General features: G+C 39.1%; 1 protein-coding gene across 1 annotated transcript; it reads right to left on the reverse strand.

Annotated features, from left to right (window-relative positions):
* Positions 1-1124: 1124 nt before the first annotated feature.
* NEXMIF (neurite extension and migration factor) lies at positions 1125-6952 on the reverse strand (the record flags this gene model as incomplete). The annotated part of the gene is made up of 3 exons (XM_080795170.1): positions 1125-1218; positions 1814-6185; positions 6874-6952. The coding sequence occupies 3 exons, from the start codon at positions 6950-6952 to the stop codon at positions 1125-1127; spliced, it is 4545 nt and encodes a 1514-aa protein (XP_080651296.1).
* Between the last annotated feature and the right edge of the window lie 9783 nt (positions 6953-16735).

Below are 16735 nucleotides of genomic sequence, written 5' to 3' on the forward strand. Positions count from 1 at the left end.
TCCTCAGACTAAGTATATATGGCCCTGATTAGTTGTTACCACAAATTGTTCAGCTTAGCTAATATGTGTACATAACTCATAGGAGTTGAACTGAGATGCCTTAACATTTTCTTTAAATGACATTGGCATTGCAAGATTAAACACTGAAAGAACACTAAAGCCATGATATGAATGCACTTTTGACAAAACATTTATGAAACTACTTAAATAAAAGCAATCTATGTACTTCATTTGTCATTAGTGTTGATTTTATAGCTATTTTATAATTTATCCCAGACTATTATAAAATATATAAAACTGAGATATAAAGTATCAGCAATATAACTTTGCACTTTAATTTTCAGCTACAGATTTTGCTTTTAGGAAACAAACTTTAAAGCAGCTGTTTTGTTTCCTTGTAAAAGGTTCTGTAAATGCATATAGTAGGTCCCTGATGGACTTAGCTGTTGTGACTTCCAGACTTTCTCGACAATTGAACTGTTAGACAATGGAACAAACAAAACTTTTTTGTGCCTTATTTAATTGTTTATGTTTCCACACAGGACAGCAGAGTTTAAAATTTCAAAATAATGTATGTATGCATATATATATGTATATATATGCATATATATATATATATATATACATATATATATATATCCATTAAGGAGCTTTAAACTGTGGGGTGAATCTGTGAGATGAGGTAAGGAAATTTGGCACATTTCGAACAGTATCCTTTAAGTTTTGGTAAATTGTGTAACACAACATATTTTTCCACTGTGATCTATAGGTGCTATCCACATAAGTGGGGGTGGTTAATAGCAAGAATCACTGGAATGTTTCTAATAAATCAACAGGGACAAGATCCCCAAATACTCACAACCAAATGTTGCTATAGAAGTAAAAATATATACAATACAGTCACTTGTGTGTAGTTTGGCACAATGTTTTCCTTTTCTTCCTTGGGTAAATAGTGCATAAACTACTTGTGCAACTGTATGACTTTTGAAGTCTTTTACATAGAACATTAGATTAAAGTTTGCTTCCAAAGACTTATTCCCACACTTCAAAATTCTTTTCTTTAAGCACTTACATGTCAACATACATACCACAAGGCATATTTTGAAAGAAATAAAACACAAACATCAAATGTCTTTCTGGAAAATGTGAGTTTCTTCTTCAAACACAGGTAAAACCCAAAATGCTGTTTCTGCTTTTAGGAGATTGTAGTCGGAATCCCTGCAGAAAAACCAAACAATTTATGCCACCTTAGTTAGCTTTAGTGTATGTCCCAAAAAGGGATCATACAACCTAAATTTGTTTACATCATACTAAATGCTGTATGATGCAGAAAGAGATATAGATACGGGGGCACTAGAAAGCACTCCTAATTGCCACACGATGAGGTTTCGTTTTCCAAATTATGCTCTTTTTGCTTAAATGATCTTGCCCTTTTGTCTATATAACTTTTTGATTCTGTTGTTCAAAATGTTTTTTCCTGCAAAGCCCTTCCCTTCCCAAAATCATTCAAGAGCATATTTTAGTTCTATTTTCTCAATTAGGAAAAACTAATGCTGAATAGCAGAAAAAGTAGCCTTGTTAGAGTTTATCCCTAGCTAAGCCACAACAAAATTGCCCAATTTGGGGGGTGGCTTAAAGGTATAGGGATTTTCATGCACTTTTTTTCTTTTTAATTTGAAAAAGAAGGGAATGGGACAGTTTCTTTCATGCAAACTTTTGCTTTCAAGAAGGAAAAAATGAGGGACTGTGGGCTTAGCAGGTAGTAGGAAAGCTAAGGGTACACACCATCTCAGCCATTTTGGTGCAGTATTACCTCAGTTTTTCAAAAGAAGCTGTCCCAGCCTCATCCTTGTGGACCTGTTCTCGCTCCATGCACTTTCCCTTACACTTCTCATCTCTCAGGGCCTTGGAGCTGGATTTGTGACGATATAACTTTTTGTGTGTTGGTCCATTATTGCCTAAAGTGCTCGGGTTATTATACTTTTTATCAAAGAAGGCAGAGCGAGAGTCCTCATAACCATGCATGTTTGCACGACCAGGATCACCTATCGCTGCTTTCCCATTGCTTTTACTCACACCCTTGATGGACCTGTGATTCTTAGTGGATCCTGGGGACCCACTGTTGACCTTTTTCTTAGATTCCTGTGGTGTCCCAGCCAATATTTTGAGGGTTTTTAATTTTAGGCTATTAGACTCTGGGGAGTAAAATATGTTGGGGTCTCCATGGTGCTCCATGGGTTCCCAAAGGGGCTCTATGGAGGCCATCATGAATCTCTGTACATCTGCCATACCAGAGGCAATGTTGGACAAGATATAGGAAGGCTCCTGAAATTCCCGTTGATCATCATCAAGGAGGTTATTGGTGTTGGTTCCCATGTTCAGGTCACTCCAGACAGGGCTACTCTCTTTCCCCAAAGTCCAATCTCCAGAAAGTCCCTTTTGACTTGGCATCTTCATGGAGGCCACAGGGCTACCATGTTGGATACATTCAGCCAATGTCTTCCCTGTGGAAGATATGTTGTTGATTTGGCCTCCCCCACGGCCAATGCCAATTTGCATTTTCTCTCCATTGATTGCAGCCATATATTTCCCTTTCTTTGTTGACTTAGGGGTCTGGCGGGAGGTTTTGCCAGGTGGCTTTTCAATCCCTTTGTTGTTGGCTTTGAGAGATTTTTTCCTGGTGTTTTTCTGAGAAGAGCTCTGGTTCATAGCCCCACTCTTGTTGGGTGAACTTTTCTTTCTTGATTTTGACACTTTGTTGTTAGTACTCATTTGACCAGATGGATCATTAAGTGTTGATAGGCAAGGAGTTTTTTGGAGCAAGCTGACAGAATCCTCATCATTGAACATATGGAACTGAAACTGATGGTTATTTAAAGTAAATCCATCATCCACTTGGACCTGCCGTGAAAGGGTACTGCAGTCCCACTTGATTTTTTCCATACTGCTCAATGGTCCTGGGACACCCTCTTGGAACCCCTTCAGTGTTCCTAGTGTCTTGATACTCTCACATCTGGTAATTTGAGGTGAAAGACTGGGGGTGTCAGGTGGAGACATCTCTGAGAGAGATGAGTGGCGGAATTTGTCAGGAGTGAAGTTGGAGATATCCAGGAGGTCAGTGGACTCCTTTAATGGTGTTATCTCATCAATGCTCTGCTGGATCACCAGCTTGGGGCTGCAGTGGGCCAGGAAGTCATCAGTAATATCATCATCACCATCTTTTTCACAGGATTTCAAGCTTAAGGAGCAATAATTGCTTGAGTTGACAGAGAGTGGGGCCATTGAATCAAAGCTAAAGAGCCGGTCATCATCCATATTGGCTGGGCCCTGCTGGAAAGGAAAGCATATCTCTCCATTATTAAAGTGACATAATTGATAAGAGTCATCAGATGGGAGTTGGGTGTCTTGTGCAGAGGCATACAGGACCTTGTTGCAATTACTGCCACCACTATTGAGGCAGATTCGATTGTATGTTGTAGCTGTGAGGTTATTTTCCATGGAGACTACTTGGGAGACTCCAAATTCATTAGATTGGGTTGGAGCTATCTCCCTTGAGACTTCAGCCACGAATTCCTGGGGGCCAGAAGTAGGTTTGTTGGGCCACATATTTCCATAGTTGCTTGATTCTATTTTGAAGTTTTGGGATGATTGCTGCAGCTCAGACTCAGAGGGTGAGGAAAGCACACAGTCCTGGGCAGGCTGGAGAGGCACAAAAGATTTTTCTGTTTGAGTGAGGCTGCCTTCATTTTGCTCTGGAGAATGGTGAGCAAAGTATGATATACCAGTATTATTTGACAAATCAGAAGCATCTAACAATGTCTGCAGATACCCTCCAGGGATAACAGGTATATTGGTGGCAACATTAGCAGATGATAAAGGCATTTCAGAAGAGCAGGTGGTTGGTAAGAAAGTAGAATTCTTAACAACCTTTGCCTCATGAAATTCAGATAGATGAGAATTGTTTGAGGTCCCAGGAATATCTTCATTCTTTAAATCAGCTGTAGAGGGTTGATCTTCCAAAAGAGGGCTGATTTGAACAATTGGCTTGTTTTCTTGCCCAGCTTTGATTTTCTTGGATTTTAACCTGGCTTCACTTTTAAATTTGATTTTGTTGAGCACTTTCCTCTCTGGTCCCTTAAATCCTACATCTTGGGCTTTGACTTTCACTGAGTCAGGGCCTGTCATATCATTTAAATGTGATCCACTTGCGCAGCTGGGGACAGGTAAAGGTGCTGACTTCACTGTACCTTTCAGGCCTCCATCTTCTTTACGAGTACTACCTTGCCTCTGATCACTACAGAATGAAATCTGCTTACCACTTGCTGAAGTTTCCACAGATGGGATTCTTTGAATCCTGTGCCTATTGCCAAGTTTAGATTTTCGTTTGCGAGCAGGTGGCAGGAATGACACCTCAAAGCTACCTGTTTCAAAGTTTTGTTTTTGGCATAAGGGTATCTTGTTGGAGTCAGTGTTGCTGTTTCTCTGTTTTTTCTTCTTCTGCCAGAAGCCCTTCAAGGGGGCCAGCTTGGCATATTTATTGAGCTGATTCTCACTTAAATTAACTGTTGTCTCACTAGAATCTACCCTACCCAACTTCACCAGCATATTTTTCTCACCTTTAAAGCGATTGATGATGATATATTTGATAATAACAGGAGGCTCCTTACGGGTTACTTTTCTTCTCTTTTTGGGACACCATTCATCATCATCTTCCTCTTTGGAACCACCTGGCAGCCATTCCTTCCTCTCATTTACTTTTTCACCTTCTAGTGAGTCAACATCATATAGATAATCTTCACTGTACCTGACTTTTCTCTTGGCTCTCAGCCCATAGTTCTGCTGGGAGGAGGTGCTGCCAGAATTAGTGTCCCGAGCCATATAGCGGCTACAGTCCTTGATCTCCCCCATGGCATCATAAGAGACCTCAATGAAGGAACTGTCATCACTGAAATTCCCTGATGCCTCCAAGGAATTGGCAAGATGGCCGTGCTTTGGATTCTTAAATTGCCCTACTTCAGTCCCACTGCATGGTTTATTTAAGGCGGATTTTTCTCCATTATCCTTTTCATCCTTTTTCTCTATACCCTTGTCTTCCTGTCCCTCTTCTTTGCCTTTCTTCTTGTCCAAGTTTTTATCCTCCTCCCCCCAGATGATATTCACATCAGGGACCTTGAACTGGGAAAGATCACTGTTCTGCTTCAGGACCCCACTCTTAGACTCTCGCTTGGGGCAGGTAGTAAAGACACTGGGGAAAAAGTTGAATTGGGCATCCTCCTGCATTAAAAGGGTAGTCTTGTCTCTAACATTGTCTTGGAAGGACTCATATCGAATTTTCAAGGAACAGACATCACTGCCCAGCGTTGACTCATCATCATCGAACATGTAGTTATCCACATCTTCTTCAGAGAATAAGTTGACAGACAGCTCATTTTTGGAACAGAGGTCAAGTAGTTCAATCTTACTCTCACTAATGAAAGTCTCAAAGTAACCCCAATCTTGATTGGAATTTGCCAGCAAAGCCTCTTCCGTATTACACTTGTCTAACAGTAATGCCTCATAATAACTTTTCTGAGCTGGATCCTCCAAGTCGATGTCAGACTTCTCAGCTTCCCGTTTTTCTCCTGCCCTTGATTTGTGCAGAGGAAAGCCTAGGAGCTGGTCTGAGAGCAGCTGCTCTCCATATTTCATGTTTTCTCCAGCATTAATACACTGAATCCCTATATCAGAAACTGCACATGTTTCATAATCCTTATTTAGATCACCAACTTTCAGACTGATCCCAGGCTCAGGATCTACTGCATCCTTGGCTTCCATGAAGCAGCCCAAACAAGTCCGGCTTGGCTGCATGAGGCAGTCCCCATTCAGAGCTGACATGCCTGCAGGCTCCATTATGGCAAATGGAGCTTTCTCACACTCATTGGGCAGTGACCATGTATGCAGGCTTTTTGCAACACCAGATGTAAGGGAAATGGCATTCACAGAAGCACTATTAGCAGCATGCTCAGGTGCTTCAATTAGCCCCAAAGGAGATGGAGGGTTCTGCATACAAGGTTTCTTAGAAGGCAGAGGCAGGAGACCCCTGGGATACATTAGGGTCTCTTTTTGAACCACTGGTATAGGCTGGATTGGTGCAGTTGCTTCTAGAGCTGCCAATGACTTTATTGTCACATCCTGGTCCTCTGAATCTGGAGAAAAGGTAAAGAAATGACAGTCTTAGACCACACTCATGAACTCTCTTTCCTTTGATCAGTTTCCTTTGATCAGCTTATATAAGCTTGATCTTATATAAGCTAAGGCTCAACTTCTCTGGCTTTATAACTAAAAATTACAAAGTTAAAGAATAACACTGATTTTATATTGAACATTCACCCAAGTGAAAAATAGTATTTCTTTAGAGTAAGCTTTTTCTTTAGACACAGAGTTCTCCTCGGAATAAGGAGATAATTGGACTGCTTGATTAACTGGAAAGTCAAGGTTTTCAGGGTGGGAAAATGATCAGGTGGGATAGTTGTGGTTTTAAGCTATAAAGCTTAGTCCAATCATTCAGACTTCTATTCTGGAAGCTCCTCTGTATCTAGATGTTCCAAGCCACACATCAGAGCATATTTCTAATTCACTATGAATTCTGAGGAACTCAAGTATTCATCTGACAGAGATGATTTGCAAGAGCAAAGTGTCTGGATTGGATAGAACTTACAGTACCTTCTATCCCAGTTAGAAATTTGGTGGAATAAAATTTAGAATTAATATCAATCTCAGAAGCAACCTAGACTTAACCTGCTCCAAGTGTCCATTTTGTGGATACTACAAATCTACGGTAATAACAAAGGACTACTAGGAGAGATAGTATATACTATAATTAAGTTCTCTTACCATTTTCTTTGACCCCATTAATCAGAGTGTTTTCTCCATTGGCTGAGGCAACAACAGCCTTATCTTGTTGGTTATCCATGAATGTAACCTCTTATTGTTTCATTCCAAGTCCAAATGATGTTCAACCTGCACATTTTAAATATATAATGTTAGTCATTAATGTATTTTTTTCTGTTTTAAGGTTATTTCAGTTAGAGAGGTCTTAAAAGGCTCACTGGAATTTACATTTCCAGACTTTGTTTCTATTGTTTTTTTTTGTTTGTTTCATAGTTTATACCCACTATATAAACCTGTTTTTAAAATTTTATTTAAATTCAAGTTAGTTAACATATAGTGTAGTATTGGTTTCAGGAGTAGAATTTAGTGTTTCATCACATACATATAACACCCAACAAGTGCCATCTTTAACATCCATTGCCCACTTAGCCCATCTCCCACCCACCTCCCTCCATCCACCCTGTTTCTTCTCTTAACTGTACAGTATGTTATGGTTTGCCTCCCTCTCTGTTTTTATCTTATTTCAATTTTAAACTTACAATTCATTCATACATCCTAAGTACTTCTATCTTCTCTAGGCTACCATACTACTCCTAATGGAAATCTGAAGAAGCAGGCAAACTTACACCTTCTTCCAAATAAGAATGTATTTAACCTAATCATGGCCATCCAGTTAGGAAGGATGCAAAATGAAGTCCAGAGTGACCTGAGATAACAAATGTATGTATGTAGTGATTGGGTTTATTTCTGTTTGTCTCATTTCCACTTCAGATGATCTAAAACTCTTCAAAAACAAGGCAATTCATACATACACACACATATACATCACACTCAGCTTTTCTCTCTCTCTCTGTCTTAAAATTTGACTGCTAAGGATGGAAAGAGGTAGAGAATTTCTTTCTCGGTTTCTCAACTTTCGTGACCTTAACTCTTTTATTGACAAATATTCCTCTGAGCCCAGCAGGATTTTAAAATTTTGCTACAAAGAAAATCTGAAATTTATGAAAAGGTCCCTACATCACCTGGTATTTTTAGGGCATAGAATACCTATCTATATGTAGTGAAAAGAAGGGCCATCTGTACCCCAATGTTTATAGCAGCAATGGCCACGGTCGCCAAACTGTGGAAAGAACCAAGATGCCCTTCAACGGATGAATGGATAAGGAAGATGTGGTCCATATACACTATGGAGTATTATGCCTCCATCAGAAAGGATGACTACCCAACTTTTGTAGCAACATGGACAGGACTGGAAGAGATTATGCTGAGTGAAATAAGTCAAGCAGAGAGAGTCAATTATCATATGGTTTCACTTATTTGTGGACCATAACAAATAACACGGAGGACAAGGGGAGATGGAGAGGAGAAGGGAGTTGAGGGAAATTGGAAGGGGAGTTGAACCATGAGAGACTACGGACTCTGAAAAACAACCTGAGGGTTTTGAAGGGGTGGGGTGTGGGAGGTTGGGGGAACCAGGTGGTGGGTATTAGGGAGGGCACGGATTGCATGGAGCACTGAGTGTGGTGCAAAAACAATGAATACTGTTACGCTGAGAAGAAATAAAAATTTTTTAAAAAAAAGAACACCTATCTATAGCCCCTTTTCTCCTGCCCACCTACCTGGGTGGTAGGTATATGAAAAACAATAGAAAACAAGGCCATCTGAAATGGAGTTGTCTACCACATGCCATCACAACATGTGGTAGACATATAAATCTGTGTTTATTATAGCCCCCCTTTATCCTAGACCTTCTTCTCAGCAAAATATCCATCCCTGTATTAAAAACACAGACTTCAGGGTGCCTGGGTGGCTCACTTGGTTAAGTGTTCAACTCTTGATTTTGGCTCAGGTCATGATTTCAGGGTCCTGGGATCAAGCCACACGTTGGCCACTGTGCTTAGCAGGAAATTTGTTTGAGGATTCTCTCTCTCCCTCTCACTCTGCCCCTCTCTCCCTCAAATAAATAAATAAATCTTAAAAAAAAGGAGAGACTGCTGATGGCCAAGCAGCTATTACAAAAATCTCAAACGTATACTCACTTATCCTATTACACGAATAAACCATGAATGGTAGGTACAAATTTGATGAAATGAAGCAGTAAGCAGAATTTTACATGATTCATATCTCTATGATATTTTACCTATTTCTTTACCTGTAAAATAAGAAGTCTGTATTGGGCAACCACCCAGTTTTAAAAATGTCAGATAGTCCAGAGTTTTCTGGAACATTTATATGTCAGAATTGCCAAACTTTCTTTTCATTTTATACAAGACCTGACTTGAGAGCAGTCAATAAACCACAGGGAAAGGAGTAAGATATGCTTACTTGTATTTACACAAAAAGAAGGGCTGGAGATTTCTAAAAAGTGGAGAGAAGTGGCTAGCAAATCCAAAGTCCCCATCCCTTGGCAAGAAGGGCTCATTTGTGGTGGAACTGAATAAAAAGATCAGTTGATTGAGCCTGTGCTTCAGATAGAATCATATGGGTCAGATGGAATCATACTAGTATCATGGATTCCTCTGTGAAACTTTCTTTTTAAGAAACTCAGTTGGAGGGGCTCCTGGGTGGTTTAGTCGTATCTGCCTTCAGCTTGTGTTATCCCAGAGTCCTGGGATGGAGCCCTGCATCAGGCTCCTTGCTCAGTAGGGAAGCCTGCATCTCCCTCTCCCTCTGCCTGCTGCTCCCCCTGCTTGTGCTCTCTCTCTCTATATATACCAAATAAATAAAATATTTAAAAAAAGAAAAAAAGAAACTCTATTGGAGGGTGCCTGGGTGGCTCAGTCGGTTAAGTGCCTAACTCTTGATTTCAGCTCAGGTCATGATCTCAGGGTCATGAGATGAATCCCGGCATCCAGTTCCATGCTGGGTGTGGAACTCGTTTAAATTCTCTCTCTCCCTCTCCCTGTGTGCTACCCTGCTCATGCATGCTCTCTCTAAAACAAAGCAAAACAAAATAAAACAAAAACAAACTCAATTGAACTTCAGGTATCATTTTACTCTTCTTTAACACCTCGTTCACTAACTCCATCTTGGCAGGACTTGATAAAGGTCAAATTACTTCTGGATTTCAACCATTTAGTGCTTTATTGTCCCTTATGCCTAAGGCTAATTACAAGGAAGTCTATTTTTATCACCAGGAAGACCAAGGCACAGAAAAAAAATATATAAAATAAGGTCACAAAATAACATAATAGGGATCTATGACAGAAACTCAAGTACCCTGATCAAGAGACCAAGTGTTTTTTTCTTAAAACACAAAATGCCTTCTCTATAAATCTTACCACTTCCAACCCCTGGCCAAAACAAAGATGTGGAAATATAAGTTTTCACATGTTATTGATTTATACTTTCACCCTCTTTCAGGTAATAAAATAAAGATAGCTGCTTCAGACAAGTTAATTTATTAATTAATTATTAGTAAAAATTAATGTACCATAAAATATATGCAGGAGCAGTATATTTGAGTGTCAAGAATTATCCAGTGTTGTCACACAGAACAAGAACACTACGTCAGGGGACATGTTAGTGCCATTGTAAGTTTTCTCTGGGGTATTATATTTCTAAGAACATAATTTTCCTCTAATAGAAAACTGATCAAGTACCCAGGATTTTTGGTTCTAAGTTAAACGGAATTATAAAGGGTTGAGAATAGAAGAAATACACTTTGGCATGAAATAAAGAAGACGTGGATAGGGGTATGGGAGCTTCATAGTTGGAAAGGGGAGAGTAAGAGAATGAATGAATACCCACCAGGTGCTAGGCTGGATACGGTTACAGATGTTATCTCATTTTGTACTTATAATTATCTTGTAGGATTAGCTCTAGTAGGTTCACATTTTCTTCAAAAGGAAGAACTATTATAGATACTAAAGTTAATGATTATCAATTATTTGGACCTGTGTTCTGCAGAGTTAAAAGGCTAAACCATGGTCCTTTTCCATATCTTTTCAAAGCTCAGCTGTGAGACAACTTAAATCAAATATTTTCCCATATTTTTATTTATTTATAACCTGGCTGCTTATAAAAAATGATTTGGGAGAGGGATTATAATTTTGTATAGTAGTAACACAAACAGTTCTTGGTTCGTTTTAGCTTTTCCCCATTGTCCAACATTTTGGAACAACAAATTTTGTGGGGCTTTAAAAATCTATTTTGAGCTAAAATTGATTAGCACTTTTGGAATTATGTACAAAAATTTGCTTTGCTAATCATGGTAAATCATGCAGTGTAATGGCAATGGAATAACGTTAGCATGGAGACTGGTATTTCGAAGCAAGGAAATGTTCAATTAAACTGGAAAAGCAACGCTGCCTAACTTTCCTTCCCCTCAGTTGGGCCTGAAAGGGGTCTCATATATCCTGCCCCAGTCAGCTACTATGTTCCTCTCCCAAGTTCTTTAAGCCTCAGGTCTAAGAGTCCAAGTGACCTACCCTGGCATTTGTGCTGTCCCTGACTTTTGGGGGAAAAAAAAAAAGCAAGGCAAGAAAGTAAATCATGTTTCTGCCTATGGACCTGGGATAAGATAATCTTTGGGGTTTGAGTAGTGCTGATCTTCAGGATACCAGTTTAAATCAATTCAACAAATTGACTAGGTACTTTTTGTGGTAATGGTAGTGTACCAGGCACTGCAGTGGAAAAGACAGGTGGATGAAACGACATCCTTGTTCTCAAGGTTCTCAGCGTCTATTGGGGGAAGAAAGCCATAAACAAATTCTAATAAATGTATAATACACTGAAAGAGAAGCAAATTTTTTTTACAGGAGTTCCAAATGGAGAGAACTCTTCCACTTCTAGAGAGGAGGGGAATCAGGGAAAGCCTTACCAGTAGCAACAGCATTTGAGATGGACCTTCATGGATGGTCTTTCAGGAGGTGAGGATGGGAAAGCATAGAAGAAAGACTTCCCAGACTGAAGGAACTTTATGAAATGCCATGAGTCTCTACCCACTCTAGTTTATCCTCTAAACAACTGCTGCAAAATTAATAGGTCTGACAACTTGCCTTAAATATTTCTGTTTTAACTTGAATATAACACCCCTCTCAATCAATCCTCAAGTTCTCAAGTTATGTTCTCCTTTCATTCTATTTACCTTTCCTTATATTTCCAAATATTCTAGCCATCTCTGCCCCCCTTAATATGATAGATTATTTTTTGCTTCCAAGTATCTTGCACTTGATATTCTTTCTACCTGGAATGTTTCCCCTACCCACTTCCCTTCCCCTATGCCTTCTATTCTTTCCCCTTCCACCCTTCCTTTCACCTCCCTTTTCTATTCCCTACTCAATTTTTTTCTTGATACCTTCCTTGATTCTCCCCACCCAAACAAAATTAGTATCTTCTCTGCATTACCAAACAACATTGATCTTTGTCTTGATCACCTTATATAAACATGACCTCTTTATATCTGATTCCCTCAATAGACTTAGCTCCCTTCACCTCCACAGGGTGTAGCTCATACATAGTGCTTAGCACATTGTATGTACTCCATAAAAATTGATTAGACATTTACGTTGAATCACAGAAAAAGATGGGGGAAAATTCAGTGAATAGTAGGCATTTGGCTAAAATATTAGGTATACACAAGAAGATATAACTGAAAAGAGCTATACTGTGGAGGCCACCTCCTTAATTCAGGAAGACACTGAATGGTTTTGAGTAGGACATTAGGACCAGTGAGAGTGGGAGAATCAGAGAGGTAGGGAAATAGGTTAGGAGACAATATTCAGGTGTAAGAAGTCAAGCAAATTAGAATTAAGGAGGAGAAAGTAGGAATGGGAAGATGTTATATTTGAGTTATATTGTAGAGTTGTGTTTGGAAAATAAATGTGGGAGGTGAGGGGGCAGGAGTCAGCATATACAGAGAAGGGAGAGATCAAGGAGTTAACAGATAGTTGTGAAAGGAGCATTAGAGATTGTTGGATTCCAGGCGAGAGTAGCCTCAGAAATACAGGTGCCAGTATCTTCATGAGAATAAAATAATGTAAGCAGTAAGTCCAATCATCAGGTCCAACATGGATAATGAAGCTGTCAAGGGTCTTAGCTGTCATACTGAAAAGGAGAAAACTGACCAGAAAGTTGTTATAGATGGGGAATCTACAAGATTAGTTAGGGACTGAAATGGAGCAAGGAGATGATATTGCTGTAGCAAACAGGTCCAGAGAAGGTTTCCAGGCTAGCCTCACCAAACTCTGTCTAGTCTGACTTCCCAATTCAACTTCAGTCAGTATGATGGATGACAGAATCAGCAATAGTTCAGAGAACACATTTTTATCCATAATGCTGCTTAGCTAATTCCATTTTCTAAACTTGCCAGGATTTCAAGATACTAGGTTAGAAATATGGAGGTATGATGCTTTTAAGTACAGAAAACATGCTTACATGTGAAGCCATGTAAGTTTTAAAATATTAAGGGTGAGAGATGGATGAAAAAGAGAAAATCACAGTTAAACTAAAGAATTCTATATATCTCAAAAGTATAGTATAAATCTATTTCATCTCTCATTATAAAGATTCCAAACTCAAAAGATATACGCAAAACAACTCTTACAGAGGGTTGTATGCTGTACAACCACTTACTAGTTGGGTGTCCTCAGGCAAACTCCTTCCCCTCTCTGGTACTAAATATTATTAGCTATACATTAAGGGAATTGAATTAGATTATATCTAAGGGCTCATCTAGCTTTTTAAAAATTAAAATTTATTTAATTTTTTTGAGATTAAAATTACATGTGCAAGAAAAAAATTCACACATAGGAAGAGTTCTGATTTAAGTTTTGTATGATTCTGAGATGAGCCCATGATGTATATCTGAGGGAACTCTTTACTGTCTTCCATCTCATGTCCCTTCCTGTGTTCCTCTGATTTTTGTACATTCCTACCCCCAATCCTATCAGAGGTAGCAAATAGGGTGCTGCTGGTGGTGACAGGGCTCTGTATATTCCACATGCCTTCATTTTTGGCAGACACCAATCTGGGAGGAGGGCTTCTTTGCTGTCAGGATCCTGCACAGTAGCTATAGTGACTGCATTTTTGTCCTAGAACAGAGGCTCAACATTTGGGGGTCTCTTCTCCAACTTTTGTTTTCTCCCTTCACCTATTGTTCTTATCTGCACCATCCTTTGGGACATCACTCTAAAGAGATTTCCAAAAAGAGCAAGTGCATAAGACCATAAATCATTGAGAAAGTATGTAAAAATGCATTGTCTATGTTAAAGCTCTATGCCAATGCCATAAAACCCAATATTCAATAAGACTTGAAGTAGGGTTAGAAAGAAATAAACAGAGGTACTCATGCACTCAAGTCAGGAATAGCCAACCTCCTTACTAGTTTTAATTTCTAAACTTTTAGACCATAGGTAGCTCCATTTCATGGGCACATCTGAGTACCTTTGCCTTTGTAAGTTAATTTTATTTTTAGGCCTTCTCCTGCTTACTTTCTCTCTCAAGTCCAAAGAATAAGTGGTAGATAAGTCCAATCACTGTTTTTCAAATAAAGAATGGGTATTTCCAAAAAGAGTCTCTTTCTTCTTTCTGCCAGACCCAAATGGGCAGTATAATGGCATAGTAAGTGCAGAGACACGAACCTGATATACCCACTGGTGTGTACAAGATGGTGAGTCCTAGGCACCTGAGTGGTTCAGTTGGTTAAACAACTGCCTTCAGCTCAGATCATGATCCTGGAGTCCCAGGATTGAGCCCTACATCAGGCTCCCTGCTCAGCGGGGAGTCCGCTTCTCCTTCTGACTCTACCCCTCCCTGCTCTCTCTCTCTCATTCTCTATCTCAAATAAATAAATGAAATGAAATGAAAAGAAAAAAAAGATGGTGAGTCCTTAGAAGGAGCATAACACTATAGCCTGGCACTTTGTTAGAATGGGTTTATACAAGGATTGTGTCCTAATCACCAAGTGCCTTCACTGACAAGCAGCATTGAGTTACATTTGATGCTTGAGTGCAATAACTGTAGGCTGAGTTATCCTTTGAGTTTCACCATACGGTTTCTAACCTCTTTTCTTACTACTAATCTATCCTGTTAATTGAATTTTATTATTTTTAAAATTTTTAAATTTATTTACTTATTTATTTATGTTAGTCACCATATAGTACATCATCAGTTTTTGATGTAGTGTTCCATGATTCATTGTTTGCATATAACACCCAGTGCTCACTGCAATACGTGCCCTTCTTAACACCTATCAGTGGGTTAACCCATACCCCCCCACCCCCACTCCCTCTGAAACCCTCTGATTGTTTCCCAGACTCCAGAGTCTCTCATGGTTTGTCTCCCTCTCTGATTTCCCCCCTTCATTTTTCCTTTCCTTCTAATGTCCTCCATGCTATTCTTTATGTTCCACATATAACTGAAACCATATGATAATTGTCTTTCTCTGCTTGACTTATTTCACTTAGTGTAATCCCCTCTAGTTCCACACATGTCAATGCAAATGGTTGGTATTCATCCTTTCTGATGGCTGAGTAATATTCCATTTTATATATGGATCACATCTTCTTTATCTATTTGTCTGTCGAAGGACATCTTGGCTCCTTCCACAGTTTGGCTATTGTGGACATTGCTGCTATGAACATTGGGTTGCATGTGTTTCTTCTTTTCACTACATCTGTATCTTTGGGGTAAATACCCAGTAGTGTAATTGCTAGGTTATAGGGTAGCTCTATTTTTAACTTTTTGAGGAACCTCCATACTGCTTTCCAAAGTGGCTGTACTAACTTGCATTCCCACCAACAGTGTAAACAAAGCTGGAGGTATCACATTGCCTGATTTCATGCTATATAACAAAGCTGTGATCACCAAGACAGCATGGTATTGGCACAAAAATGGACACATAGATCAATGGAACAGAATAGAAAGCCCAGATATGGACCCTCAACTCTACAACTAATCTTCAACAAAGCAGGAAAAAATAGTCAATGGAAAAAGTCTCTTCAATAAATTGAGCTGGGAAAATTAGACAGTTATACACAGAAGAATGAAACTTGGCCATTCTCTTACACCATACACAAAGATAAACTCTAAAAGGATGAAAGACCTCAATGTGAGACAGGAATCTATCAAAATCCTAGAGGAGAACATAGGCAGTAACCTCTTCGACATTGACCACAGCAACTTCTTTCAAGATGTGTCTCCAAAGGCAAGGGAAACAAAAGCAAAAATGTACTTTTGGGACTTCATCAAGATAAAAAGCTTCTTTATCTTTGGGGTGAGGGTTTTAGAAGGGAGGGGAGTGGGGAATGGGTGGGCCTGGTAATGGGTATTAAGGAGGGTACAGATCACATGGAGCACTGGGTGTTATACATAAACAAAGAATCATGGAACACTACATCAAAAACTAATGATGTACTATATGGTGACTAACATAATAAAAATAAGATAAAAGGCTTTTGCACAGCAAAGGAATCAGTCAACAAAACAAAGAGGCAACCCATGAAATGGGAGAAGATATTTGCAAATGACATAACAGATAAAGGGCTGGTATCCAAGATCTATAAAGAACTTCTCAAACTCAACACCCAAAAAACAAATAATCAAGTCAAAAAATGGGCAGAGGACATGAACAGACACTTTCCAGAGAAGACATACAAAAGGCTAATAGACACATCAAAAAATGTTCAACATCATTAGCCATCAGGGAAATTCAAATCAAAACCACACTGAGATGCAACTTTACATCAGTTAGAATGGCAAAAATGAACAAGGCCAGAGACAACAATATTGGACAGGATGTGAAGAAAGTGGAACCCTTACACTGTTAATTGAATTTTCAAAATGCTATTAAATTCTTTTCAGAAATATAATCACTGAAGTCATATATACAATGGAATATTACTCAGCCATCAGAAAGTGTGAA

Source organism: Martes martes (assembly GCF_963455335.1).
Source record: "Martes martes genome assembly, chromosome: X".
Lineage (NCBI taxonomy): Eukaryota > Metazoa > Chordata > Mammalia > Carnivora > Mustelidae > Martes > Martes martes.